This window comes from Delphinapterus leucas, chromosome 15 (genome assembly GCF_059928025.1).
Source record: "Delphinapterus leucas isolate spDelLeu-1000000601 "Yukka" chromosome 15, BTC_Dleu_Yukka2, whole genome shotgun sequence".
NCBI lineage: Eukaryota > Metazoa > Chordata > Mammalia > Artiodactyla > Monodontidae > Delphinapterus > Delphinapterus leucas.
In genome coordinates this window covers 16,126,720-16,154,233 of record NC_143143.1, presented here as the reverse complement: position 1 = coordinate 16,154,233, position 27,514 = coordinate 16,126,720, and the positions used below count along the sequence as shown (strand labels likewise).

General features: G+C 49.2%; 2 protein-coding genes across 2 annotated transcripts; both read right to left on the bottom strand.

Moving 5' to 3' along the window:
• Positions 1 to 944: 944 nt before the first annotated feature.
• QPRT (quinolinate phosphoribosyltransferase) lies at positions 945 to 14,218 on the bottom strand. Its single transcript, XM_022588309.2, has 5 exons — positions 14,214 to 14,218; positions 13,807 to 13,883; positions 2,012 to 2,547; positions 1,305 to 1,436; positions 945 to 1,225 (listed from the first exon to the last, which is right to left on the bottom strand). The coding sequence occupies exons 1-5, from the start codon at positions 14,216 to 14,218 to the stop codon at positions 1,007 to 1,009; spliced, it is 969 nt and encodes a 322-aa protein (XP_022444017.2). The 3' UTR covers positions 945 to 1,006.
• A 2,752-nt stretch (positions 14,219 to 16,970) lies between these two features.
• SPN (sialophorin) lies at positions 16,971 to 20,421 on the bottom strand. Its single transcript, XM_022588307.2, has 2 exons — positions 20,327 to 20,421; positions 16,971 to 19,941 (listed from the first exon to the last, which is right to left on the bottom strand). Exon 2 carries the CDS (start codon positions 19,923 to 19,925, stop codon positions 18,690 to 18,692), a length of 1,236 nt encoding a protein of 411 aa, XP_022444015.1. The 5' UTR covers positions 19,926 to 19,941; positions 20,327 to 20,421; the 3' UTR covers positions 16,971 to 18,689.
• Positions 20,422 to 27,514: the final 7,093 nt, after the last annotated feature.

Here is a 27,514-nt window from a genome sequence, read left to right as displayed (position 1 = left end):
CTTAGTAACCAGTACAACATGGGCATCAACCAAGTGTAATGTTCCAGCTGAACATCAAAACGGGTATCACATATCCTCAAATATAAGATGCCATTGATTGTAAAACACACATACTATTACTCAAAAAGAAAATTGTCAAACCAGTGCTTTCTTATCACTTACAATTTCTATTTTATACATGTTGAAAGAGTTCTTTTCCACATAGATCGTTATCATGTTGGATCTACAAGCCACAGGCACAGGCCACATGGCTACGTGACAGTGGCTGGCTGACAGTGACCATTAGACACCCTTGATTACACCATCTGTTCCCACACACCAAATATGACTTCAGTGTGTGGGGGGGAAAAGTGCTTCTTAGAACAGATGAATGATGGTAATTTTTTTTAATAACTTTATTTATTTTATTTACTTATTTTTGGCTACTTTGGTTCTTTGTTGCTGTGCGTGGCTTTCTCTAGTTGCGGCGAGTGGGGGCTACTCTGTTGCGGTGCGCAGGCTTCTAATTGCGGTGGCTTCTATTGTTGTGGAGCACGGGCTCTAGGCACGTGGGCTTCAGTAGTTGTGGCACATGGGCTCAGTAGTTGTGGCTCGCAGGCTCTAGAGCACAGGCTCAGTAGTTGTGGCGCACGGGCTTAGTTGCCCCGTGGCATGTGGGACCAGGACTCAAACCTGTTTCCCCTGCATTGGCAGGTGGATTCTTAACCACTGTGCCACCAGGGAAGCCCAATAATGGTAATTTCTAACATTTACTAAGCACTTACTCTGCGTTAATTATCATCCAAAGAAATCCATAAGGTTGGCTAGACCCATTTTACAGATTAGGAAACTGAGGTGAGCAGAGGTGAAGTCAGTCCTTTGAGGTCCCACAAGCAGTACATGACAGAGTGGGACTTTAGCCCAGGCTAACTTGAGAGTGTTCTGTTGGCCACTGGACTTAAAGAAGTGAAATCGTGAGAGTTGCATGAAACCGTGTTATCCCACTGCCAGCGTAGCCTCCTTGGCTTTAGGAGCGGTGGGCGTAGGGCACTGGAGTGGCCCCTTTGGCAAACAGCTTGAGGGAGAAATCGAGGGCCGGGGCAGCCTGGGTCAGCATCCCCAAAGAGATGACATCGATATGGGGCCCACAGAACTGAGGGAGGCTGTCCAGCGTGATGCCTCCGCTCGCCTCCACGCCCACGTTCGGGAACCGGGCCTTCAGCGCCGCGGCCGTGGGGTGCAGCTCCTGTGGGACACAAGCCAGCGAGAGGTGAGAGCCCCCGCCCCAGCCCCTTCCCCTTCCCAGGAAGCAGACGCCGCCTCACCTCAGGCCTGAAGTTGTCCAGCAAGACGAGGTCTGCTCCTGCCTCGGCCGCCTCCGCAGCCTCCTGCAGGCTGCTGCACTCGACCTCCACCTTCAGGGAGAAGTCGGCCGCCTGCCGGGCCCCCCTCACCGCCTGTCAGGTGGCAAGGGTGAGAGTGAGCACGGGTGGCAACCAGCCCTGGGCAAGTGAGCTGGGACTGGCATTCGAGAGGCTCCAGATGGATAACGAGCTTGGGGTTAATGAGGAAACCAGGCGTCGAAATGGCTTCTCGCATATTAGGTGAAACCAAGTGAAATTACCACTTTTGTGGGTTAAGAAAATGGCCAAATCCAGAACTATTTGGCATTTGGACCTGAGTTCAATTGACTCAGAACATTAAGACTGGAAAGGGTCTTCAAGAACATTTTCATAGACGGGAAACAGGTCCAGGGAGCTAGAGTGACCTGCCCAACACTGGGTTCCCAATAGTTCGTCCTTTTCCCTTGAATATCATACCGACCAGCAGAAGAACGCTGGTGAAGAAGCAAGTCCAACCGTTCATTTTACAGATGGAACCACTGAGGGGTCAAGGAGTCTTGCGTGTCCCAACTCCCAGGCCATCACTATTTGCCAGGGGGTGGTTGGGGGTCCCTGGTAGAGGGAAGGGCAATGCTGGCGGGGTGGCTGGAGCAGGGCCAGGGCAGGGGCTCAGCTGGGCAGACAGACACCTTTTCCACACCACCAGCTGCCACGACGTGGTTGTCCTTCACCATCACCAGCCCTCCCAAGTCGTAGCGGTGGGAGGCGGCCCCGCCCACTAGGAGCCCATACTTCTCCACCAGCCGGAAGCCTGGTGTCGTCTTCCTCGTGCCTGCCACGTGCCCGGCCCAGCCGGTCCCCCTGGCGGTCTCCACAGCAGCAGCGGCAGCGCTGGCAACTCCACTGCAGCGGGCCAACATATTAAGGGCCACCCGCTCCCCCAGCAGCAGGCAGTGGGCAGGGCCCCGGACCTCAGCCACCTTGGCCACAGGCACCAGCTTTGATCCCTCGGGGAGGAACCAGGAGACCTGGCAGTTGACTTGGGCAAAGATGGCATCAAAGAAGGGCCTCCCAGCCAGCACTCCGGGGGACTTGGCCCACAGCACCGCCTGTGAGGAGGCTGCCCCCGTGACCAAGGCCATGTGGTTGAGGCCTGGGCAGTCCTCTCGAAGCCAGCTTTCTGCCAAGGCGGCCAGAGTGGCAGGGGGCAGCAGGAGTGCCAGGCCTAGGAGGGAAAAAAGGAGAGCAGTGTTACATTTTGGCTGCCTTTCTGGTAGTCAGGGATGATTGTCAAAATACCTAACAACAGGCTGAATTGGGCACTAGCCAATCAGGGTGAAGACCTGGGGGTTCCAGGAGAGGGGCTGAGGCACTGGGTGGGCCTTGTGAGCTGAACAAGGTTGTCAGTTGACCAAATGAAAATATAGGACACCTAGTTAAATTTAAATTTCTGACAAACATCAAAGCTTTTTTAGTATAAATATATTCTAGGCTATATTTAGAACATATTTATTCTTAAAATTATCTGTCAGTTATCTTTAACCGAGTGCCCTGTAATTTATCTGGTAAACCTAGTGCTAGACCAACAGCTATTCACCAGTGGAAGAGAAATGCAGCCACCTAAAAGCCACTCTGGGCTTCCCTGATGGTGCAGTGGTTAAGAATCTGCCTGCCAATGCAGGAGACACGGGTTCGAGCCCTGGTCCGGGAAGATCCCACATGCTGTGGGCAACTAAGCCCATGCGCCACAACTACTGAGCCTGAGCTCTAGAGCCCACGAGCCATAACTACTGAGCCCACGCGCCACAACTGCTGAAGCCTGCGCGCCTAGAGCGCATGCTCACAACAAAAGAAGCCACCGCAATGAGAAGCCTGTGCACTACAACGAAGAGTAGCCCCCGCTCGCCACATCTAGAGAAAGCCCATGCGCAGCGAGGAAGACCGGACGCAGACAATACATACATACATATATACATAAATAAATAAAATTTATTTTAAAACGAATAAAAAATAAATTTTAAAAGCCACTCTTGACTTTCCGTCTGCCTTGCATAGAAGGATCAGTTATTTACTAGCTGAAGCCCCCAGGAGAATGTAAGCTGTGTGTCTTTCCCATCCCTGCCTTCTCTATAGCACCAAGAATTTTAAAGCTGGAAGTTCAGCTTTTTACAGATGTGGAGACTGAGGACCAGAGAAGAAAGGCAAGTCAGCTGAGGTCGCACAGCATATTGACAGCAGAGCGAGACTGGCCAGGCCTTGTGGCCATGGACATCTGTTCCTCCACCTTTGCCCTCTAGCTTGAAAACCTCTCCTTCACCTGATGTTTAAAAAAACTGTCACCTCTCTAGAGATGGGGTTGTATAAGGAGGAAAGAGCACGGGGAAATTGGGTTTGAGCCCCTGCTCTGCGAGACAGAGCTTCAGGAGTGTGGGTGAGCCCTTTGCCTGTAAAATAAGTGTTAAGGACAAGGTGGTCTCTGAGGTCCTTCCCGCCGGCGTGCCACGTTGATGGACCGCTGCCTCTGTCGAAATGAATGGGGTGACCGCAGAGGCCGAGCTCAGGCGCAGTGCAACATCGCCATCTGTCGGCCAAGAGAAGACCTGCAGTCTCGTGGGCGGTGCCATAGGTGGAGGGGTAGACAATTCGATAGCATGTGAAGGGGTATTATTTAGTTTAGTTTTGTTTCCCCCACTTTTGCTCCAAGCTGAAGTTAAGGCCAGACATTCTGGCTTGCTCTACTCGCAGAAGGAGGGCCCTTCTTGTCCAGCCCTTCTTCCCCAAAGACAAGAGCCTGTCCCCCACCAGCAGCCACAGACCTCAGTTATCGCACCTGACTCTCCTCCCCAAAGTTCCCGCCCACAGCTGCCCCACGTGGCTTTCATTCTCACTCAGAGCCAGCTGTGGGCCAGATGCTAAGAACAAAGTCGGTGATAGGGAGAAAAATATAGTCCCTGCCTCCACCGTTCGCGGTCCCGCCAGGCAAAAGGCCAGCGAACGAACAGCAGAGATGGATGCAAAGGCCCCCACTCCATTCAGACCAGGTGCCGTGATGTTTGCTTTTTTTTTTTTAATTTTTACTGGAGTATATTTGATTCACATGTTGTGTGAGTTTCAGGTGTACAGCAAAGTAAATCAGTTATACATATACATATATCCACTCTTTTTTTTTTTTTTTTTAGATTCACTGTTTGCTTTTAAAGTGAATTTGAATCCTTGGACTGGTGAGTATTGGATAAACAAAAACTGTGATGCATGTATACAGTAGAATTCTACTCGGCAATAAAAAAAAAGGAACCAACTATTGATATACCCAATAGGCACACATCTCAAATGTATTATTCTATGAAGCCAGATTCAAAAGGTGACATGCTATTTGTGTCCATCTATATGACTATATTCTGGAAAAAAAAAAAAAGATAGCAACAGAGAACAGACTAGTGGCTGCCTGGGGAGGGGGGAGCAGAGGGGCTGGCCACAAAGGGGGCAGCACCAAGTTTGGGATGTGATTGAACTAGTCTAGATCTCGTCTGTGATGGTGGCTATAACACTGATGCATTTGTCAAGACTCATAAAGCTTTACACAGAAAAGGGTGAATTTTACTGTCTGTGGTTATACCTCATTAAACCTGACTTTAAAATCAAACCATAGAAAAAGGAAATTTAAGCGGATCACTCTCCTGCTTAAAGCCTCACTTTCATTGTATTAGCGCCAGCTCTCTTGACTTCTTTCCATTTTTCATTGATTCTTTGGACAAATCCTTGTTGAGCACCTGCTCTGTGCCACGTCTTCATTGCTAGGTGACAGAGAGAGCAGCTCTTTCTCTTAGCTTTCAGGCCTTCGCTTATGCTGTTCCAAGGCTGAGCCTTCTCCTAGAAGTCCCTTTCCTCACCCTCACCCCAAACTGCCTCTTCACCTCTCACTCAACTTCAGACCTTCTCTTAGATATCACTTCCTCAGCCGGGTGCTCTCACAGACCTCCTAAATCAGGTCACATGCTCACCCAGCTCCTTGTTCGTCCCCCAATGTCATCCTCCGCTGGTGTTTTCTGTCTGGGGCCAAAATGTCCACTGAGTTTCCTGCTGTATCCCAAGTGCCCAGCACGCTGACCCAGACAAAGACAAATGTGCTGCTTGTATAGGTCAACGGCCAAACACCGGCAATTTCATATTGTTTAGTTTAATACTAAGTGCTTGATGATAGTTCTCTGAGCAGAGAGGACGCGCTGTGGAATCACAGCCCAGACTCCGGGGCCACTCGGCCTGGGTTCCAGTACTGCCTCTGTCACTTTGAGCTAAGTGATCTTGGGCAAGAGACTCAACCTGTCGGGGGCCTTCATTGTCCCAACTGTAACGGGGATAATAACACTGATCACCTCATAGGCTTGTTATGAAAATTAAGGGAGTTAATATTTGCAAAGCCTTCAGGAACATTGTAGGTGTGTTTGCTGGTGAGATGACTGAAGTATTTACCAAGAGTCGTGGGAGCAAAGAGGAAGAAATGACTAAATGTCCCTGGGGAAGGGGGAAGTTTTAGTGGCCTTGAAGGATGAGTAATGTTTGCCAGGCAGGGGTGGGGGGTGGGGAGGAGGGAGGGCAAGACATTTCGGACTGAAACAGCACGTGTTGAAGGTTCAAAAGCAAGAAAATAGAGCGAGGAGGTGACGGGGTGCTGAGTAGGATTCAAGGGAGAAATGTCTTGGGCCTGAGGCCAGAGTGAAAAAGGGACTAAACCAATTGCCTGAGGAATGTGTACAGAGCCCGGGGGCCATCACAGAATTTTAAATGAGGGAATGATATGATTTTGTTCTAGAAAGGTCACTTCAACCACCAAATGGAGATGGGCTGGGAGACAAAAGGAGGCTGGGGCGGTTGGCCAGACAGAAACTGATGAAGGCCCAAATTGGGGCAGTAACCAAAGGAAGAGCAAGCCGGGGCAAATGGGAGAGTATTTTCTAAGGTAGAATCTACTGGAATTGGCAGCTAATACGACGTAGAAGCCTGGGGTTTCCATCCTGGGTAGCTGAAAACTGACATAAGGAATTGTTCAGGGTAGGCTGGGGAGGAGGAGGGGTTCGGCAGCAATCAGCAACCCACACAGGCTGCGCCCCTGTGATGGCCAGTCGACGGCACCTCAGCTCCCTGACGCTCTCTCGTTTGGAACTCACCACAGAGGCTCATTCCCATTTTACAGGTACAGAAACTGGATCTCCGGGTGGGTCAGAGCGTATGACAGAGCGGCAGAGCTGGGGAAAAGGAATGACTTTGGGGGAATTTCCCGGAGGTCCAGTGGTTAGAACTCCATGCTTCCACTGCCAGGGGTGCGGGTTCGATCCCTGGTCGGGGAACTAAGATCCTGCAAGCCACGCAGTGTGGCCAATAAATAAATAAATAAACAGAATGCCTTTGGTCTTGCAGATGTTAAGGTCGAGATGCCATCAGGAAACGTGGGTGGCTGTGCACAGAGGACAGGTAGAAGAATGTTCTGGAGTTCAGAGGAGATTTGGGGGTGAGGAATGGAGAAATTGGAGCCACCAGCGTGTGCAGATGGTCACTGAGTGGGTAAGATCACCAGGGCAGGGTGAAAGAGGAGGGCTGTGGGAAACGCCAGGATTTGAATGTCACACAGAGGCGTGGCTGTCAAAAACAGAAGTCCCACCAGGAGGGAGTGGATGTCTGGAAGGAGAAGAGGGTTGCAATTAGGGTGTGAGCAGAAGCAAAGCAGAAGAAAGGCTGAGAGAAAAAAAAGAAGAAAGAAGGCTGAAAGTGAGCATTGCACTTAGCCCCTGGGAGGGCTTTGCCAGGGCAGACTTAATGCCTTGTGGTAGGGGCAGAAGCCACATTGTCATGGTCAAGGAACAGACAGGAGGTGAGGAAGCGGGGGAGGGGTGTGGACAGCTCCTCTCTGCAGAAGTTGAGAAAGCAGGGCCCCCTGCCTGGGCTGCACGTTGGAATCACGTGCGGAGCTTTTTGAACTCTGCTGCTCAGGTGCATTCCAGATCAACTGAATCAGAATCTTTCCGGGGTGGTTCCCATGCATCCAGGTTTTGGAGATGCTCCACCTGGGATTCAGATGCACAGAAAGGTTAACAACCAATGCCCACACAAGACCATATGTTGTATCCCTCCGTTTATAAGAAACATCCAGAAAAGGCAAATTAAGAGAGACAGACATCAGAATAGTGGTGGTCTGGGGCTGGAAATTAAATGACGTGGGATCTTACTGGGGTGATGGAAATGGCCTATGATGATGGTGGCATAAACTCAGTAAATTTACTAAAAAGCTTTGAATTGTCCACTTGAACAAACGAACAAGAACCAGTGCTCTGCCAAAAGGCAGGAAACTATTTTGCAACCCTAATAACCCAGTGAATCCAGGTATTGGATCAAAAGCCAACATCAGAAGAAAGATACTAGGCGGTCCTGATGGAACATCCCCCGACCTATGCAATACTCTTGCCAAAACAGCTGAACCGGAGTCAGATCAGACTTCTAGATGCAACCACCAATTACAAGAAAACCAGAAGACAGAGGAACATGTTAAACTATACCACGGGGATACAACCATAGGAAACTCTCCAGAAGATAACCTAATTTCTTCAACACATACATTGCAAGGAAAACAAAAGATTGAAAGAGTCGAAAATGCATACTAACCAGTGGCAGAGCTGGGGAAAAACTAATGTATGGATCTTATTTGGATACTACTTCAAACAAACAAATTGAAACCAAATTAGAACTTTTATGAAACAACTGAAAATCTGAATGCCGACTGGGTATTTGGTAACATTAAGGACATTTTTTTGAAGTGGGTTATGGTTGTGATAAAAAGAAAAGTCCTGGGCCTTCCCTGGTGGCGCGGTGGTTAAGAATCCACTTGCCGATGCAGGGGACATGGATTCGAGCCCTGGCCCGGGAAGATTCCACATGCCGCGGAGCAACTAAGCCCGTGCGCCACAACTACTGAGCCTGTGCTCTAGAGCCCACGAGCCACAACTACTGAAGCCCGAGCGCCTAACACCCGTGCTACACAACAAAGAGAAGCCACCACAATAAGAAGCCCACGTACTGCAAGGAACTGTAGCCCCCGCTCGCGGCAACTAGAGAAAGCCCGCGCGCAACAACGAAGACCCAACTCAGCCAAAAATAAAATAAATAAAAATTAAATTAAAATTTTTAAAAAAGACCCAACGCAGCCAATAATTAATTAATTTTTAAAAGTCCTTATCTTTTAAAAATAATAAAAAATATTAAAATACTGAGATGTTTATGTATGAAGAGACTTGACAGCTGGTTTTACTTTAAGGTAATCTTGGAAGGTAGAAATTAGAAAGGGTGTGGGGACATCCCTGACAGTCCAGTGGTTAAGAATCCATGCTTCCACTTCAGGGGGCACAGGTTCGATCCCTGGTTGAGGAACTAAGATCCCGCAAGCCGTGTGGCGCAGCCAAAAAAAAAAGAAAAGAAAAGCAAAGGTATGGATGGGACTGGCTTGGCCAAAATTTGGTGGTTGTTGAAGCTGGATGATGGGTACATGAGGATTCATCATACTTTTCTGTTTATTTTTGTGTACGTTTTAAATTCTCTATAATAAAAAAGTAAAATAAATAGGTAAATAAGAAAAGGAGAGAGAGGGCCCTCACTTAAGATAGGGTGAAGGAAAGTTTTTAGTTTAGTTTTGTTTTTTTCAGCCACACCGCATGCCATGCGGGATCTTAGTTCCTTGAAAAGGGATCGAACCCACGCCCCCTGCATTGGAAACATGGGGTCTTAACCACTGGACCACCAGGGAAGTCCCAAGGAAAGTGTTTTTAGGATGAATAGAGCAGTGATTCTCAACCTTGACTACACAATGGAATTATCTGGAGAGGCTTGCCAAATGCAATGTCTGGGTCCCACCCACAGAGATTCTGATATAACTGGTCTGGAATGTGGTAATTTAATTCTAATTTGTAGCAGAGTTGAGAGCTTCTGAATCGCAGGAAGAGAACAATAGCTACCATACACTGGTGCCTACCAGATGCCGGGCACTTGCTATATATACAATGTCACAAATCCCACCTGTCCTTCTTCATGGTAAAGGCCATTTGTAGGCAGAGAACCTAGGCTCAGAAATGCAAAGAGAAATTACCTAAAGAGCAGAGCTAGAAAATGGGAATTCCCTGGCCATCCAGTGGTCAGGACTCTGTGCTTTCCCTGCAGGAGGCACGGGTTCGATCCCTGGTTGGGGAACTGAGATCCCACAGGCCATGCAGCGAGGCAAAAAAACAAACAAACCATTCAAAACATTAAAGAAAAAGAGAAAAGAAAATGATTGACATGGACTCTGGTCTTCCCTGTCCACACACAGAAGGTGGTTTTAGAACCACACAGCCTTCACCCACGGGTTACTCTCTTGCCCACTTAGGCAAGATCAGCTGTTCTGATCGCCTATTGTAAATGCAGAATGTTCGTGAAAAATAAATACATCTGGTTTTCTTTAGGCCCCAACTCTCTCGTGCATTTCCAACAAAAGGGATTCCTGTGGGTAGCTTTGAAAATAAGGGCTCCCCTAATTAGCCACTGTCGCGAAAGGAACTGCAGAGAGGAGTGGGGCTGTTTTTGCAGCTGCCTGAGGAGAAGTGGCTGCACAGAGGAAACAGCTGTAACGCCCTGTCCCCTTTTTATTCTTGCCGTTGTTATATGTAAATATTCTCTCAAGATGCCTGGACTTCAGAGATTACAGTGTTACCCTGCGGGGTATAACCTTGATCTCTCGAGGCAATCCTTTCTTAGTTGGTTATTCCAGAATTTTATTAAATTTAATTTATTAAATTTTATTAAAATTGGTGCCTCTGTTTTTGAGGGAAAAGCATCTGGAAATTTCCTGCATTTGTCTCTTTACAAATAATGTAAAACGATATAGATAAACTGACTCTGGCAGAATATTTGAAGACATTTTCCCCCACTGGCACTTGTGCCGTTCTTGTCTGGATTGTTGACTGACTTTTACTGTGTTTCTATATTGCCCTAACTGGCCAGTGGCTCTGTACCGGGAGAGACTGGGCCAGAATCAGAACTTCCATCTCTGCATCTTTCCTTCAGTCATTTAATAAACACTCATTCATGCCTTTGATGGGCCGGCACAAAGTCAGGGTCTGCAAATGCACCTAAAACAAATTATCACAAGTTTTTGTTCTTAATTTGATGTGTAACCACGTGTAACCATGTGGCCTGTGCTTGCAGCAACAGTGATGTTATACGAGGCTGACAAAGTGTTCCAGCTAAAACCAAGTAATGATTGTTTTCCCCAATTTACAGGAAAAAACATTAAATAGATAGACGTCAGTTTTAAAGGTTTTGCCTTTATAAGTTTTTCTTAAAACTCTGGTGCTGGGCTTCCCTGGTGGGGCAGTGGTTGAGAGTCCGCCTGCCGATGCCAGAGACACGGGTTCGTGCCCCGGTCCGGGAAGATCCCACATGCCGCAGAGCGGCTGGGCCCGTGAGCCATGGCCGCTGAGCCTGCGCGTCCGGAGCCTGTGCTCCGCAACGGCAGAGGCCACAACAGTGAGAGGCCCGCGTACCGCAAAAAAAAAAAAAAAAAAAAAAACCAACTCTGGTGCCTGCTACCACTTGTCTGTAATAGAATCTAGAGTGACATCATGTGTAATAATAATAACAGCTAACACTTTTATGGTCCTTCCCAAGCACTGTTCCCAGCATATTCTATATATTAACACATTTAATCCTCACAACAACCCTCATAAGGAGGTACCATTATTATCTCCATTTTACAGATAAGGAAACTGAGGCACTGAAGAAGCAAGTAATTTGCCCAAAGTTCACACAGCTGGGAAGTGTGGAGGCAAGATCATAAGTCTAGGCGGGCTGGCCCCAGAGTCCCCTCATGTACCCAACCTCACCACACTGAGCACAAAATTATACTTAAAATTATTATATATTTATTATATCACTATTCACAGAGCTCTACAAGCCACACCCAAGAATCCAGGGCTCTGTCCCTGGTGTAGTAGGAAGAGCTTGGGTTGGGGGTTCAGAAACGCCTCGTTTGAATCCCAGCTCCACCACCTACATGCTGGGTGACCCTAGGCAATTTCCTAACCTCTCTGAGAGTCAGTTTCATGAGGAAGTCACAGGGCTACAACGAGGAGGGAATGGGTGATTCACGTCAAGTGCCTGAGCCAATGCCCAGCCAGATGCCTTTGAACCCAGGTGTCTGACTCGCGGCAATTTTGTTCTCCCATCTATTTATTTGTTGATCCATTTGGCAAACACCAGAGGGAGACAGAGGCTGGTTAGCACCCCAGCTTCCAGATAAATGTTCTTTCCTTTTCCCCTTCTCTCCCTAGAGAGGAGAAATGACCTCCAAATAGAGCCAGATGCGATTGCCCATCACACAAGTGGTAAAATGACCTATAGGGTTTCAGAGCAAGGAGAGATGACCTGTCGTTAAGATACAAGAGCAGTAAGAGAAGACTCAGGAAGGTTGGCTCTGAGAATAGGCTGGCATTGGACAGGTGAGAGGAAGGCCCCCCAAGCAGAGAGAATGGGAGAGAGCAAAGGCCCAGCAGTGGGAGGCCTGGGGTATAAGTCGGTGAAGTTGCACGTGGAGGGTAGCGAGAGAGAGGGCTGAGTGGTAGGACGGGGCCAGACTGAGCAGGCCCTGAATGATAGGAAACAGTTAGGTTCTCATTAAATAAGCAATGGAAAATCCATAAGACTTTTGATCAGAAGTCACTTGATCAAAAATGCACTTGTGAGTTTAAATGTTTAAGTTGTGCCTAGCATTTTTGAAAGATATAAGTTGCAAGGCTGTTGCAACAGCCTGGACCAGGAAGCAGTGAGTCCCGGTAAAATTTAAGGGCAGGGCATCTGTAAGGGGACCGCTCCCTGCACACCATGCCTCCAGACCTGGCCCCGCCCCCTCACACCTTGGCCCCCAGCCTGCCATCTGCTTCTGCCCCAACTCTGTCCTCGGCCCTCCTTTGCCCCACGTCCCCAGCCTTTGCCTCACCCCCTGACTCGACTACTCCCTCCTGGTTTAATTCCCGCAGGTCAGTGATCCCAGAGCCGACACTTCTGGCCTGGCCCAGAGTTAAACATCAGTGTCATCACGTGCGTGAAGGCTGCCAGGCAGAGGAAGGCTCCGTCAGAGGGAGGTGGGAACAGAAAGACGTGGAGGTAAATCCATAGGATGCAGCAACTGTCTGGATATTGGGGTTCAAGGGAGAGTGAGCTGTCAAAGGTGACCCTGAGGTTTCCAGTCCGAGTAGGAGGCTGGTGAGGCACGAATAGAAATGGAACTGGCGTAGGGGAGGACTTTGATTTTGACACGCCAGGGACATGTCCCCAAAATGGAACTGGAACCTGGGACAGGCTCAGGACTGGAGAGGCAGACTGGAGTGATGGATGTGACTCCAGCATAACTACTGAGTGATTTCTGTGCCAGCCGCTTGACGTGTATGATCTCATTTCATCCTCACAACAACCCAAGGGAAGACACTGCTTTCACCTGATCAATGAGGAAACCGAGGCACAGCGAGGCTAAGCATCTTGTCACACAACTAGCAGGTGGCAGGGATGGGACTTGAACCCAGGCTCTGACTCTGAGATCATTTCTAAACCAAGAAGTAGTCTGGACCCCCAAAAGCTGGTTCCACGGCCAAGCCAGAAGGGCTGGGTATGGGGCCAGCAGAAGCCCTAGACCAGGGGAGGAAGGTCGGAGCTGGGGAAGGAGAAGCCCAGGGAGGGGAATGTGGAACTGCAGGGAGCCCTCCACGCTCATGTCGTTTCCCGCCCGCCTGCATCCCCAACCTGGTGAGCAGGGAACTATTATTGTCATTTTGCAGATACTGCAATACAAGGAAGTGAGGCTCTGAGACATCAAGTGACTTGCTCAAGAACACACAGTCTGTTCCTGGTGGAGCTGGGATTCAAACAGGAGCCTTTTGACTCCAGAGCCTGGCGTGTATCATCCTGCATCCAGCCTCCTTCACAATGTCACTCCCCAAATGCACAGGAATCACAGGGATCACAGGACTCAGGCTCCCTTCCCCCACCCCGAGGCAGATGGGACAGGACTTTGCCTCACTCCTCCAGAGCTGCTAGTGAGGGGCAAAGTCCAGAGCTGCTCCAGGTCCAGCCTCCCACTGCCCGGCCACTTCAGTCCCCAGGAGATGTGGCCTACTCCAGGCCACCCCTGAATTTCCTGGGGCTCAAGCCCCTTTCTTCCCCAGAGCTCACTTGGGAACCTATCGTAGAAGGATAAAGAAGAGTGAGAAGAGGTCTTTGCAGGGCAGAAAGGAGTGCTTGGGTTCAGAGAGGTTGGAGGGAGATGGGGGAGGGGTAAGAGAGTAGTTAGAGACCAGCGAAGACTTGGGGAAGGTGGGGGATGGGGACGGAGATAAGATGGGATGGGTGATGGGCAGGAGAGGGGCAGGTGGTGATGTAGGGATACAGGGGAGAGAGGTCTGGGAGGCTTCTTTACCTTCAGGGTCCATGACAGCCTGGAGCTGGCCGACTGGTGTGCCCACAGCTCCGTCTAGTGTTTGGAGAGGCCGGAGACTGGGGGAGGGGGTGGGGCGGGAGGGGGAGGGGGAGGGGCCGGTCTGACCAGCCCTGACTGGCCCTGCCCTGGTTCTCTGGGGCTCCCTCTGGCCTCCAGGACACTCAGTCATATAACTCAGAAGTCCTCTCCTCTCTGAGCCTCGGCCCTGTTCTCTCCACTCACCCATCCTCCCTGACCCTGCCCCAGGGTGTGCTCCCTGTGATGGCTGGAGAGCGTTTTTGATGGTGCACTGGGAAAATCCTACTTCCCTTCTTTTTGATCTCAAATACTTCTTTACCTTTTTCTGCGCCTCCATTTCCTTAGCTGTAAAATGGGATAATACCAACCTCATGGCTTCAACTGAGAATCAAGTGAAAAAACTCTGCAGGTGACACAGAGTAGAAACTCAACAAAAAGCCATTTCCTTCTCTTCCTTCTTCCCAAGGTACTTTAAGGGCCCTGAGCAGATCAGAGCCGGGCTTCTGAACAAGAAAACCAGGAAACTGCCAATTATTGTACTGTGACTTCAGGCAAGTTCCTGTCCCAGAAGTGCTGGGGACTCCAGTTCTTCATCAGAACCACTTGCTAAAGCCTCTGGGACCACTGATTGCCAGACACTGGCCTCTTCCCAGCCTTCTCCCATTTCTGCCTCTGCAGCATGTGACCCTGCCAGGACTTGGACTTGGGTGAGGCAAGCAAGGGTCCTGGGGCACAAAACTGAAGAAGGTCTCACTCTCAAGCTCCATTTTACACCTTACTGCCTTGCTTGCCTCACTCTAGTCCAGGTCAGCTCCTGACAGCCCTTCTCCAAACTATTTCTCCCTTTTTCCCCCCGAGATGTCATTTTCTCCTGGTTTCTCTCCTAAAGGCTCTTTTCTGTTTCCTACAGGTCCTTCTTCCTACAGGGAGCCTTCAAACTGTGGTGTCCCCTCAGTGTGGCGGGACTGTTCCTCTTTTCCTCTTGGGCACAAGCTAAACTACATTTCCCAGCCTCCTTTGCATGGAGGCCACCATATGACTGAATTCTGTCCAATGGAATGTGAGCAAAAGTGATGCGTGTCGCTCTAGTCTTCCCATGATCCGCCCTGGGAATGACAGAGCCACAAGATGGAAGGAGTCTGGGTCCCTGAATGACCTCATGGAAGGTCACCCTCCAAATGCCAACATTAAATTGTTACATAAGCAAGGAAAAAGCTTCTCTTGAGTTCTACCCCTGAGAATTGGGGGTTGTTTGTTACAGCACTTAGCCTGCCCTGACTAACACATGAAGCTTCTCTCCACAGCTCTCTCCTTTTCTCATTCTACACAGTTTATGCATTTATCCACCAATGCCATTATTTAAATTGCTATCTAACATCAGATAACTCCTTAATCTATATCTCCAGCTCTGACTTCCCTTGCAACTTCCAGGCCTCTACTTCTAACACCCCTCATGGGGAGTCCCCTGGTTGTCGAGTGGCTAGGATTCAGCGTTTTCACTGCTGTGGCCCAGATTCAATCCCTGGTCGGGGAACTAAGATCCTGCAAAGTGCGCGGTGTGGCCAAAATATAAATAAAAAATAAATAAATAAATACTCGTGTTTTCCCCCCAAACTGCTCACCTCTTTGCATTTCCACATAGTGATGTCAGCATCTCCTCCATTTTCCAAGACAGAAACTTTAAGAGTCTAACCTCATTCTTCCCCCATCACCTCAATAGTCAATTAGTTCTAAAAACCTTATTCTCTGAATAAATATATTTCAAACCTGACCTCTTCTTTCACCTTAGGCCAGACTCCCACTCTATCTAACTTGAACTAGACTAATGCTCCCGTCTCAGGTCCCACTGCCTCAGGCCATGCTCCTGGATGCCAGTTTCATTCAAAGGACAGATCTGACCTTGCCATGGTTTACTTGAAAACCATTGTTTGCTCATTCATTAATCCATTCACCTCTCCATTCAGTAAACATATATTAGGTAGACATGCCAGGCTCTGGCCTCTGGAGCCACAAAGATGACAGGTGGACTTGAAGGGGCTACACCCTAATGAATGGGGGACACCTTCACGTGATTACAGTCCAGTTGTTTGTACTGTCACGCAAGGTGCTGTAAGAGTGGAAGAGAAATACTCTATCTGTTTGGGATAGAGGCAGCAGGGGCGGCTTCGCAAAGGCAGTGACATTTGAACTACATCTTGATGGTTGAGAGGAGTTTGGCGGGAAGTCAAGATGTGTGTGTGGTGGGACAGGACGGGGGTGCACAGGCTTCTGGCAGAGCATGCGCAAACGCAGGAGTGAGCATGTGGCCCTTTCCATGGCCGGCAGCTTTGGGGATCTGGGGCATGGTCCAGCTAGGCTGTCCTGAAGCCACTAGCTGGGCAGGCAGATGCTAAGCACCCCAAGGGGCTAAGGCACACAGGCACCCATTGGCAGCTCATTGCTGGGGACATGTAGATGGTCTCCAAAATACCCTGGGTTTTCTGATGGCTAATGGCTCGACCCCCAACCTCCCCAGAACAGGAGCAGAAATACGGATGCAGAGGAAAATGAGGCGTAAATGTCCATTTTCAGAAATGAAATGTCCATAGAACCATGCTCGGAGGCCCTTTTCCTGTCTGCAAAAGTGAATTACATTAATAGACTTCTCAAGATCGTCCCCATCCAAATCCTTCTTCCATCTGGAGTTTGCACTGGATGACAAAGCTGTATTTGTAACCATGATCTTAATGTGTACTATTGAAAATAAAATAGAAACATGCATTTTAAAATATAAGATGAAGAATAATACACTGTATATGGTTGTGTGTGAGAGAAAATCCTGTTTTTTTTTTTTGTTTGTTTGTTTGTTTTTGCGGTACGCGGGCTTCTCACTGTTGCGGCCTCTCCCGTTGCGGAGCACAGGCTCCGGACGCGCAGGCTCAGCGGCCATGGCTCACAGGCCTAGCCGCTCCGCTGCATGTGGGATCTTCCCGGACTGGGGCACGAACCCGCGTCCCCTGCATCGGCAGGCGGACTTTCAACCACTGCGCCACCAGGGAAGCCCGAGAATGCTGTTATTTAAGAAACTAGAATGTGCTGGTAGTTTTGCAAAAGAAGAAAAATGTTATTTTACTGTCAGGACAAAATTAGTATTTTCAATATTTTATTATTTATTTATTTTGGCCGGGGTGAGGAGGGGTGTGCAGGTTCGATCCCTGGTCGGGGAACTAAGACCCCTTGTGCCTGTGTGGCACGTCCAAGAAAGAGAAAGAAAAGGCGCCCAGGTTTGCGTGGTCAAGGCAGGATTTCCACCCCAGCTCGCCCAGGCATGGGTGGCAGAATTCCGGGCGGATCCGTGGCCACTTTCCGCCGCTTCTCTCCTCATCCCTCTTCCACACCCCCATGAACTGACCCACCTGGGGGCCCTTTCCCAGCCTCTGGTGTCCCCTCCAATCCAAACCACCTGGCAGTCACGCTCTCATGGAGTTGCGTGGCCTCTCCTTTTGTAGGTCAATGTGTCTGCTCTCATCCACTGCTCCTCTGACTCAACAACTTCCTCTTTGCAAATTTCCTCTTTGCCCTGGGGAAATACCAACGGCCTCTGGTCCATGCGGTGCCCTGGGTTCTGGCCTGGGCTGGTCTCAGAGATAGCACAGTTGGGTCTTGTCCCCTCCTCTCCATCCCAGAGCCACAGGGATGCCCCTGGTTCTGGAGGCCTGTCACAGCTCACTCTCTCACTGACCCTCCTTGTAGAATGGAAGAGGGGATACAGACAAACACATTAAACTTGTAACAGCATCAGCATGACCTGGGACTCTCGTGTGTGCACTGGGGAGAGGGGGGGTGGAGGGGGGGGGCTTTGAGGAAGGGACATAGCGGCTGAGCTGAAGAACCACACTTGGTCACACATGCAGTCTTTCTGTCAAGCCCTGCCACAGACGGAATTTAATCTTCCACCTCCACCCCATCGGAGCAAAGACGAGGGTGCCTATGTTCTCAGCACCTCCTGAGGGCGGCATCTCCTCAGCCTCTGCAGCCCTTCCTGCCCCCTCCCTCACCCAACTGTGCTCGACACTGCCCTTCACAAGCATCACCGAGTCCTCGCCTCTTGCACACAAACTGCATGCATGAGTGGACCCACGCAGATGCCGAGACTTCTAAGAACTACATCTGCCCAGAAACTCTTCTCACCTCTGCTCTTGGGAGGAGAAACAGCTGAAGCCTCTGGCTGCCTCAGTCCAGAGTTGGGGGAGAATGTGGTGGCTGGGACCGTGAGCCAGCCTAGGGTCCAGGGGCCGTCTCAGACGCACCTGAGACCACAGCTGGGTGACACCACCCAGCCCATGCTCCAGGCTGGCCTAGCACAGAGCACTGGCGCCTGGAGTTAAAGGCAGTTCATGGGCTGAGCCGGTAGGACTGTCCTAATCCATGGGGCCAAATGTACTTTCCAGAGTAATCCTAAGGTGGGAGTTTGCTGGGTTGCCATTTCCTCTTCTTCCCAGACTCTGGTATTCCTGGGGAATCCTCTGAGAAATCGTAAGTCAAGGAAGTTTGGCCTTTACGGAGACTCAACAGCTGGTTTCAAGGACAGAAATGTGGAGAAAATGTGATGGGGAGAAGTAGGGGTTGATGAGGAAAGTTCGTTCATTCAATCTACAAGGGTTCAGTGGGTGTCAGCCCTGATCTACACGCTGGATGTGGGTGCTGCATGGGCTGCTGACTAGAAGAGCTGAATGATGATTCAGGGTGAAGATGCTGGGTGAAAATCCAAAGGGTGCTGGGTGAGAATGCTGGGTGATGATGACAGGAGGGAAGGTGATGAAAGCGGGAACGATTCTGAGCTCCAGTCTTATTATTCTCAAACGTTAAGGGGCCTCCACATCTCTCTCTCCTGGCCCATCAGAAGCAGAGGTCTCCGCAGCCTCATCCTTGCTGCCCACCAGTGGCTCTTCCTCCCCCTTTAGGCTGGAGGATGGCCCAGGCTTTAGCTCCTCCAGCGCCACGGAGCCCTGGCGAGACTTCCGTCTACCAAAGAAAGTGGTAAGTGTGGGCCGCTGGCCAGACCCCTCCCCCTGGGGGACCCCAGAGTCATTGTTACCCCCAGACGCTCCCTCTGTTATTATCGCGGCCTCCTCATGAGACACCTGGGCTACCCCAGCCCAGGCATTTGCCACCCCGTTGTGTTTTCCACCCCTGCTGAGTGTCAGTACTCCTGTCTTCCGCCTCTGCCGCTGGCGCCACAGCAGGAGTAGTGCCATGAGGAAAATGACCACCAGCAGGGCCACAAGCACAGCTACCAGCAAGGTGCCATTTGTCTCCCAGCCTGAATTTGGGGAGGACCTACTGCTTGTGGAGGACGTTGGGCTGGATATTTTTACTCCAAAGGTGGGGGAGCCACTGGTCCCCAGGGGGGTCTTCAGAGACGTAGTTGCCATGGTGACAGGAAGTCCACTGGTCTCCTTGGAGGTCTTTAGGGAGCTAGTTTCCATGATGACAGGGGGTCCGCTGGTCACATTGGAGGTCTTCAGAGAGCTGACTGCTGTGGTGATAGGGGGTCCACTGGTCCCATCAGAGGTCTCCAGAGAGCTAGTAGCTGTGGTGACAGGGGGTCCACTGGTCCCACTGGAGGTCTCCAGAGGGCTAGTTGCCATGGTTTCACCAGTCGTAGTGTGGAATCCTGCAGACTTCACTACTGGGACAGCAGGTATACTGGTTGCATTAGAGATTTCCAGGGGCATTGATAATGTTTTGGCGGAATCTTTCTGGGAGATTATTGACTCATTTACAGGAGGGCCCCTGCTGGCAGCAATGGAAGTCCCAGGAGAGGAAACCTCATTGGCTGTATAGGGAATTGAGGAAGGCGGGAAGATCTTGTGCTCAGTGCTGTCATCTGTCTTAGGGACCTCGGTTGTTGCAAAATTAGATGTCATTGAGTTGAATTTTGTGGTCTCGTAGATATTTGAGACCAAAGAAGCAGAGGACCCTGTGGGTTCCAACTCCTGCAAAGTAATTGTGCCATCCGGAGACTCTGAGCTCGTGTTTTGGGCCCAGACGCTCCCAAAGAGGAGGAGAAGCAGGATCATTTCCAAAGCAACAGGCATGAGCAGGAGTTGGGACCTGAGGGTGGGGAAGTTGAAGAAATAGAATACATAAGGAGCTGGGGGCGGGGGGCAGGACCTAGCCAGGCCCTCCCTCCTGCCCACTTCCCTGCCAACTGCCGGGCCCAACTCTGCGGTTCAACGGCTTTTTCCACCCTTGCTTTTACTAGTATCAGAAGTAACAAGACGCTGGCAGCTCCCCCATCGAATCTACCCCATAGGCCCCCTTGGGCGTTGGCAGCCCCGGCTCCAGCAACAGCCCACCCCCTCCTGGCCTGCGCTGACCCCATTCAGCCCCAATGGCTCCTCGTCCTCTTTTCCCATTATCTATCAAGGTCTTCTCAAGCCAGAGGCACATTCCCAGGTCCACTGAAGCCCCTGCCCCACCAGGCCACACCACTTACCAGCTCAGTGGATAAGGGCACAGGGCTGGGACCAGGCTGCTCCAACTCCTGAAGCTGGGGCAAGACTGGTGGTGGGGCCTCAAGGGGAAAGGAAGTGGCCCTGGCTCCACCCACCCCAGCATCCTGCCCCACCCGCCCTGCTCCTACATTGCCGTGTGATGAGAGAGGCATCACTCGCTCTTTCAGGGTCTGAGATGATGACAGGGGCTCTGGGGTCTCAGCTGAAGCAGGTGGGGATGGTGGGCGGGGTCTGGAATGGGGATTCCCGGGTCTCCTCTGGAAAATGGGATGGCAAGCCGTGAAGCTGGGATAGGGATATGTGTCAGAGCAGGGGTGGTGGAAATGCATGCTTGAGAACCAGGGGGTGCAGAGGAGGAGATGGGAGGGGAAGGTGGTTTCCTTTGCCTTTGTGGTCCCCGAGCTGTTAGGCCAGCACCCAAGGCTAACACTTCTCCTGCCCCAAGAGCTCCCAGGAAGTACCAGGGCAAGAGGAAGCCCTCGACTCTGGCTGGGGCAGTGGAAGGCTTTGCAGGCTGTGTGAAATCCCTGGTGGGCTCTTGACTTCTCAAGAAGCTTGCAGGGGTAGGTCACTACAATGGCCCCCAGTCGTGGACTGCCTGACTAAATCAAGGTGGTTATTAAGCACTGTATATGCTATGATCTTACTTTTGCAGAAGACTAATAAAAATGTGGGAATCTACATGGAAGGCAGTCTGAAAAGGTATTCACTGAGGTATTAACAAGTTTCACTGGGTAGGTATGAGTAGAGAATTCTTTACTTTCTTCTTTGGGTGTTTGATGTTTTCTTATTTTCCTTTCATTTGTAAGCTTTGACTCTCAGTATGTGTACGGTTTTTTGCCTTTCTTTTAAAAAAATCAAAACTGATTTTTATGTTGTAAAAGTAATAATGCATGTACATGATAGATGATTGAAACAGGCCAATGTCAGGGCCTGGGATTGTACCCCACTCACAAGCTAACGAGTTAGTCTGACAAAGACGTGAGACTCCTGGATCACAGACATAGGAATCCACTACTCATTGCTCAGCAAACTCATTGCTCAGCAGGAGCGCCGTCTGCTTCAGTTCCACTTACCCCCCTGAGCCCCACAGGGGTGACCACGGAGAGGCTTGCCCCACAGCTGAGGAACACTGAGCTTGGAGAATTTCCTTCTTTTCGAGTAGGTGGTAAGCAAGCTTGCTCTTTGTCCTGAAGGGAGACATTACTTCATCCCTCAGCGTTACTCACTGCAAACACAACCTTGAGAAACGGCCTGGATGTAGAGCGGCCAGGACCTTGTGTTGCGGGCATATCAGCAAGAGTGTGCAGGGAAGCTCGGGGCTGGGGTGGATTGCCTCTCCCACCAGGCAGCAGTGTATAAAGTGAAAAAGCTCCGTACCGACACCACCAGATAGACCCTGGTAACAGGGTATATATGCATATACACATGTATTTTTTATAGTATTAGATTTTATTATACATAATGTTCCTTGCTTTTCTTTTTTTTACTGAACAAAAGGGAGGAAGGAAGGAAAACATTTCATTGTCAGACATTAGGTTGTTTCAACATTTTGCTGTTGCAAACAGAAAAGTAGGAATAATTGGCTGCAAAGTAATTGGAGGTTAAAAAAATTTTTTTAATTAAGAAGAAAATCAACAAAAATATTTGTAAGACTGCATATAGGACTTCCCTGGTGGCGCAGTGGATACGAATCCACCTGTCAGTGCAGGGGACGTGGGTTTGAGCCCTGGTCCGGGAAGATCCCACATGCTGCGGAGCAACAAAGCCCGTGTGCCACAACTACTGAAGCCAGCACACCTAGAGCCCGTGCTCCGCAACAAGAGGAGCCACCGCAATGAGAAGCCTGCACACCGCAACGAAGAGTAGGCCCCACTCACTACAACTAGAGAAAGCCCGCGTGCAACAATGAAAACCCAACACAGCCGAAAATAAATAAATTAAATAAATAAAAAGACTGTATATAGATTCCCAATTTCTCAACCTTTAAAAAAAATCACTGAAGCAAAACACATTGTTGACAAAATTTTCATTTCAACCAAATTGCTGCTGACAAAGTTGTACGCTCCCCGGGCTCAATGTCAGGCTCCAGTTCTGGGGAGAGTGGAGAGGATGTGGATGGGTCCAGGCTCTAGCCCAGAGTGCTCAAGAAAACAGTCTGACCAGCACAGAGCGTAGACCCTGGGGTGCAGGGAGAGATGATGAAAATGTGAACAAGGGGTGGTCACTGCCCTCAAGACATCCCAGAAGAACAAAACTTAGAAAACTCTATAGTAGCAGTTGGCCAAGTACAGAAAAAAACATTCTCTGTGCATGATTCCAGCCATTCCTCACGGCAAGCCCATTTTACAGGTGAGGAAGTCAAGGTACAGAGAGGTTAAGTAATGTGCCCTAGGCATTTAGAATGGGCCAGGCTGGCGTGCCCAGCACATTGCATTCACATAGCACTCACTCTTCACAACAACCCTGTGAGATTCATATCATTACCCTAACTTTACAGGTGAAGAAACTGAGAAAAAACAGTTAAGAGACTTGCTGAGGCTCAGACAACCAGCAAGTGCTAGAGATGAGCTTCAAAACCATGTTGGTCTAAGGGATCGAGGCCAAGGATAAGGATCTCCCAGGTAGTACCACAAGCTGATACTTAATAACTATGATACATTTAGAGACATGCTTGTGTATAAATAATGCAAATAATAGAATACTTGCTTCAATAGGGGCAAGATTCAGCCTGAGGGAGGGTCTAAGAAGACTCCAGAGAAGAAATGTCTTAAAAAGCTGAAGGGTATCTGGTCGCTTCTCTTTCTCTTATAGCCTACATCCAATCTGTAAATTCTGCTCTTTCTACCTTCAAAATGGGGCCATGCTTGACAGCCAAATATTGGCTTCTAAAAACCACTCTCCTTGGAAAGGAACCAAGGCTCTTTGGAAAATGGCTGATTCCAGGGCTGGAGCAGGGAAAGAACAAGATGAACCTGAAGAGGTATCATGTTCCCTGATTTCACACTATACTACAAAACTACAGTAATCAAAACAGTATGGGGCTTCCCTGGTGGTGCAGTGGTTGAGAGTCCGCCTGCTGATGCAGGGGACACGGGTTCGTGCCCCGGTCCAGGAAGATCCCACATGCTGTGGAGCGGCTGGGCCCGTGAGCCATGGCCACTGAGCCTGCGCGTCCGGAGCCCCCAAACTAGAAAGCTTCTGCAGAAAGGAAGCCATCAACAAAATGAAAAGGCAACCTACAGAATGGGAGAAAATATTTGCAAATCATATCTGATAAGGAATTAACATCCAAACTATATAAAGAGCTCATACAACTCAATAACAACAAAAAAAATCTGATTTAAAATAGGCAGAGGACCCAAATATACATTTTTTTCAAAGAAGACATACAGATGGTCAAGAGACACATGAAAAGAGGTTCAACATCACTAATCAAATCAAAACTGCAATGAGGGGACTTCCCTGGTGGCTCAGTGGTTAAGAATCCACCTGCCAATGCAGGGGACACAGGTTTGACCCCTGGTCCGAGAAAATCCCACATGCCGCAGAGCAACTAAGCCCATCCACCACAACTACTGAGCCTGAGCTCAAGAGCCCATGAGCCACAACTACTGAGCCCACGTGCTACAACTACTGAAGCCCACGTGCCTAGAGCCAGTGCTCTGCAACAAGAGAATCCACTGCGATGAGAAGACTGCGCACCTCAACGAAGATTAGCCCCCACTTGCTGCAGCTAGAGAAAGCCTGCGTGCAGCAACGAAGACCTAACACAGCCAAAAACAAAAAAGAAAAGAAAGAAAAGATATGTGCACCCCTATATTCATTGCAGCATTATTTACAATAGCCAAGATATGTAAGTAACCTAAGTGTCATACAATGGAATATTACTCAGCCATAAAAAAAGAATGAAATCTTGCCATTGCGGCAACATGGATGGACCTAGTGGGTGTTACGTTTAGTGAAATAAGTCAGACAGAGAAAGACAAATAACACATTATTTCACTTATATGTGGAATCTAAAAAACAAAACAAATGAACAAACATAACAAAGCAGAAACAGACTCATAGATACAGAGAACAAATTGGTAGTTGCCAGAGGGGTGGGGGGTGCATGAAATAGGTGAGGGACATTAAGAGGTACAAACTTCCAGTACAAAAATCAAAGAGTCATGGGGGATAGAGTCAATAACATTGTAATAACTTTGTGTGGTAACAGATGGTAACTAGACTTATCATGTTGATAAATTCTGTATTGTATAGAAACATAAAATCACTGTTATGCATCTGGGACTAACAGTGTTGTAGGTCAATTATACTTCAATAAATAAATAAGCAGGGGGAAGAAAAGAAGAGCCTGGAACATCTCGTTGCATCACAAAAGTAAGGCAGTGCTCAAGGAATGATGGAAACATGTCAAAGGACAAAGAATCAGCTTGAAGGAGTTCCTGATGGCCAAGGCAGGGACACTTTGAGCATCAGAATGAATAACGGCTGTGATCAACTAAAGCACTGAATAAAAAAAGAACCCATGAGTTCATACTGATTCTGAAAATGTTAGAGAGAGACACAGAGTGAAGGAGGAAGGGAGGGGGTGGAAGGGAGGAAAGGGTGTAGGGAAAGTTCTTCTACAATTGGAAGCCTAACATATAATTGTAGAGGAATGTAGAGTTTAAAAACGACCAATTTAGGGCTTCCCTGGTGGCGCAGTGGTTGAGAGTCTGCCTGCCGATGCAGGGGACACCGGTTCGTGCCCCGGTCCGGGAGGATCCCACATGCTGCGGAGCAGCTGGGCCCGTGAGCCACAACTACTGAGCCTGCGCGTCTGGAGCCTATGCTCCGCAACGGGAGAGACCGCGACGGTGAGAGGCCTGCGCACCGCGATGAGGAGTGGCCCCTGCTCGCCGCAGCTGGAGAAAGCCCTCGCACAGAAACGAAGACCCAACACAGCCAAAATAAATAAATGAATAAATAAATTTATTTTTTTAAAATGCAATATGGGGGGCTTCCTTGGTGGCGCAGTGGTTAAGAATCCGCCTGTCAATGCAGGGGAGCCGGGTTCAAGCCCTGGTCCGGGAAGATCCCACATGCCGCGGAGCAACTAAACCCGTTCGCCACAACTACTGAGCCTGTGCTCTAGAGCCCATGCGCCACAACTACTGAAGCCCACGCGCCTAGAGCCTGTGCTCTGCAAAAAGAGAAGCCACCACAATGAGAAGCCTACGCACTGCAAGGAAGAGTAGCCCCCACTCGCCGCAACTAGAGAAAGCCCACGCGCAGTAACAAAGACCCAATGCAGCCAATAAATAAATAAATAAATAAAAGACTTGACCTTAAAAAAAAAATTTAAATAAATAAATAAATAATAAATAGATAAATAAATGCAATTTGGGATCCTGGATTGGAAAAAAAGATGCTATAAAGGACACCATGGGGATAACTGGCAAAATTCGAATAGACTGTAGAGTAGATAATAGTGTTGAATTAACATTAACTTTCCTGATTTTGATAAGTATGTTATGATTATATTCCTAGTTTGCAGGAAATACATGTTTGAAGAATGTAGGAGTGATGGCGCATAATGCAGCAAGTTCCTCTTAAATGTTTCACACACACAATAATAACAATAAAAAATTTAAAACTTGGAAGAGAAAACGCATGTGTGGCAAAATAATATGAAGTGAGGGGGCTTCCAGGTTGATGAACACACAGATGCAGGAGAGATGGGGGGGGCGGGGAGCGTGGAAGCTCCGCCCCTCTTCCCCAGACCTTGCCCTATACGCCTCTTCCATCTCACTGTTCCTGCGTTATATACTTTTATAACAAACCAGTAATCTAATATATCTTAACGTTTTCCTGAGCCCCATTTCCCTCTATTTATTTAGCACCTGACCTGGTATTTGAGAAGCACTCAACTTTGAAATGAAAAAGCAAGAATGCATATCTTTCAAATCTCCAATCTCTCCTCAGGTGCTCATAAAAGAAGAGAAAAAAAGGTTTCTAGTTAGTGGTCTTTAACAAAAACGCTGAATGGGGTCATATATTTCCCCAAAGTCAGGAACAAAGGGGACCCAGACACTTCTGAGAACTACAGAGTTTTAAAGATGTATCCAGATGCCGTACTGAAAATGTAATTCCATCACCTGTCTATTATGTGCTCGGGCATCTAACTAAAGGGCATGTTTAAAAAAACAAATGGTGAAGCCATGTGAAGGGTCTATGGGTATTAACTGTATTGTTCTTGTGACTTTTCTGTGTTTGAAATTTTTCAAAATAAAGGAACATACTGGGAATTCCCTGGCAGTCCAGTGGTTAGGACTCTGCACTTTCACTGTCAAGGGCGCAGGTTCCATCCCTGGTCAGGGAACTGAGATCCCACAAGCTGTGAGGCGGGGCCAAAAAAAAAAAAACATGTTAAAAAATAAAAAGATCTGGAATCTGACTACTGTTCCCCACCTTCACTGCTGTCCCCCTGCCCTAAACCTTGTCTTTCCTCACCTGCTTCAGGCTCTTAGCCACAAAGCAGCCAGTGGGACCCAGATCAAACATCTGATTCCATCTGTCCCCTGCTCTGAACCCTGAGACAGCTTCCACCCCACTCAGAGCCCAAGTGCTCAAAATGGACCACAAGACCACACCCAGTCTGACCCACCCTCCCCTCCTGTCCTCATTCCCTCTGCTCCTGCCACCAAGGCCTCCATCTCATCCCCGGAGAATCTGAGCCCTGGGGGCTTTGCGCCATCTGTAGCTGTGCCTGGAAGGCTCTTCACCCAGATAGCTAAACGGCTCAAATGTCATCTTCTTAGTATGGCTTTGCCTGGCTATTTAAAATTGTACCCCTTCCCCCTGGCCTGCACTACCCAGCTCCCACCTCTGCTTTCTCTCTATGGCACTTCTCATTTACTTGCTTATTTTGTTTTGTCTTTCTACTCCCACTGGAGCATAAGCCCCGCGAGAGCATGGGTGTGTGTCTGTTGGTTGCTGTACCACTGAAAGTGCTTGGTAAACAGTCGGCACTCAGTGATGTTTATTGGCTGACGTGGAGCTCTCTGGCTGCGAGAAGGAAGAGGGCGCTGGGTGACGAACTGTGCCCTTGAAGGCAAGGACCAGAAAGGGACCAGGTAGGGGTGGGGCACTGCGAGCACTGGGTGTGCCTGAAACTGTGAAGG

Excerpts from the sequence above, each read along its gene's own strand:
- QPRT (XM_022588309.2), bottom strand. Across the intron at positions 1,437-2,011 it reads CAGCTGGTGGTGTGGAAAAG|GCGGTGAGGGGGGCCCGGCA; the intron begins GTGTCTGTCTGC and ends GCCACCTGACAG. Across the intron at positions 1,226-1,304 it reads TGGACAACTTCAGGCCTGAG|GAGCTGCACCCCACGGCCGC; the intron begins GTGAGGCGGCGT and ends TGTGTCCCACAG.
- SPN (XM_022588307.2), bottom strand. The coding sequence starts at position 19,925 with ATGCCTGTTGCTTTGGAAATGATCCTGCTTCTCCTCCTCTTTGGGAGC.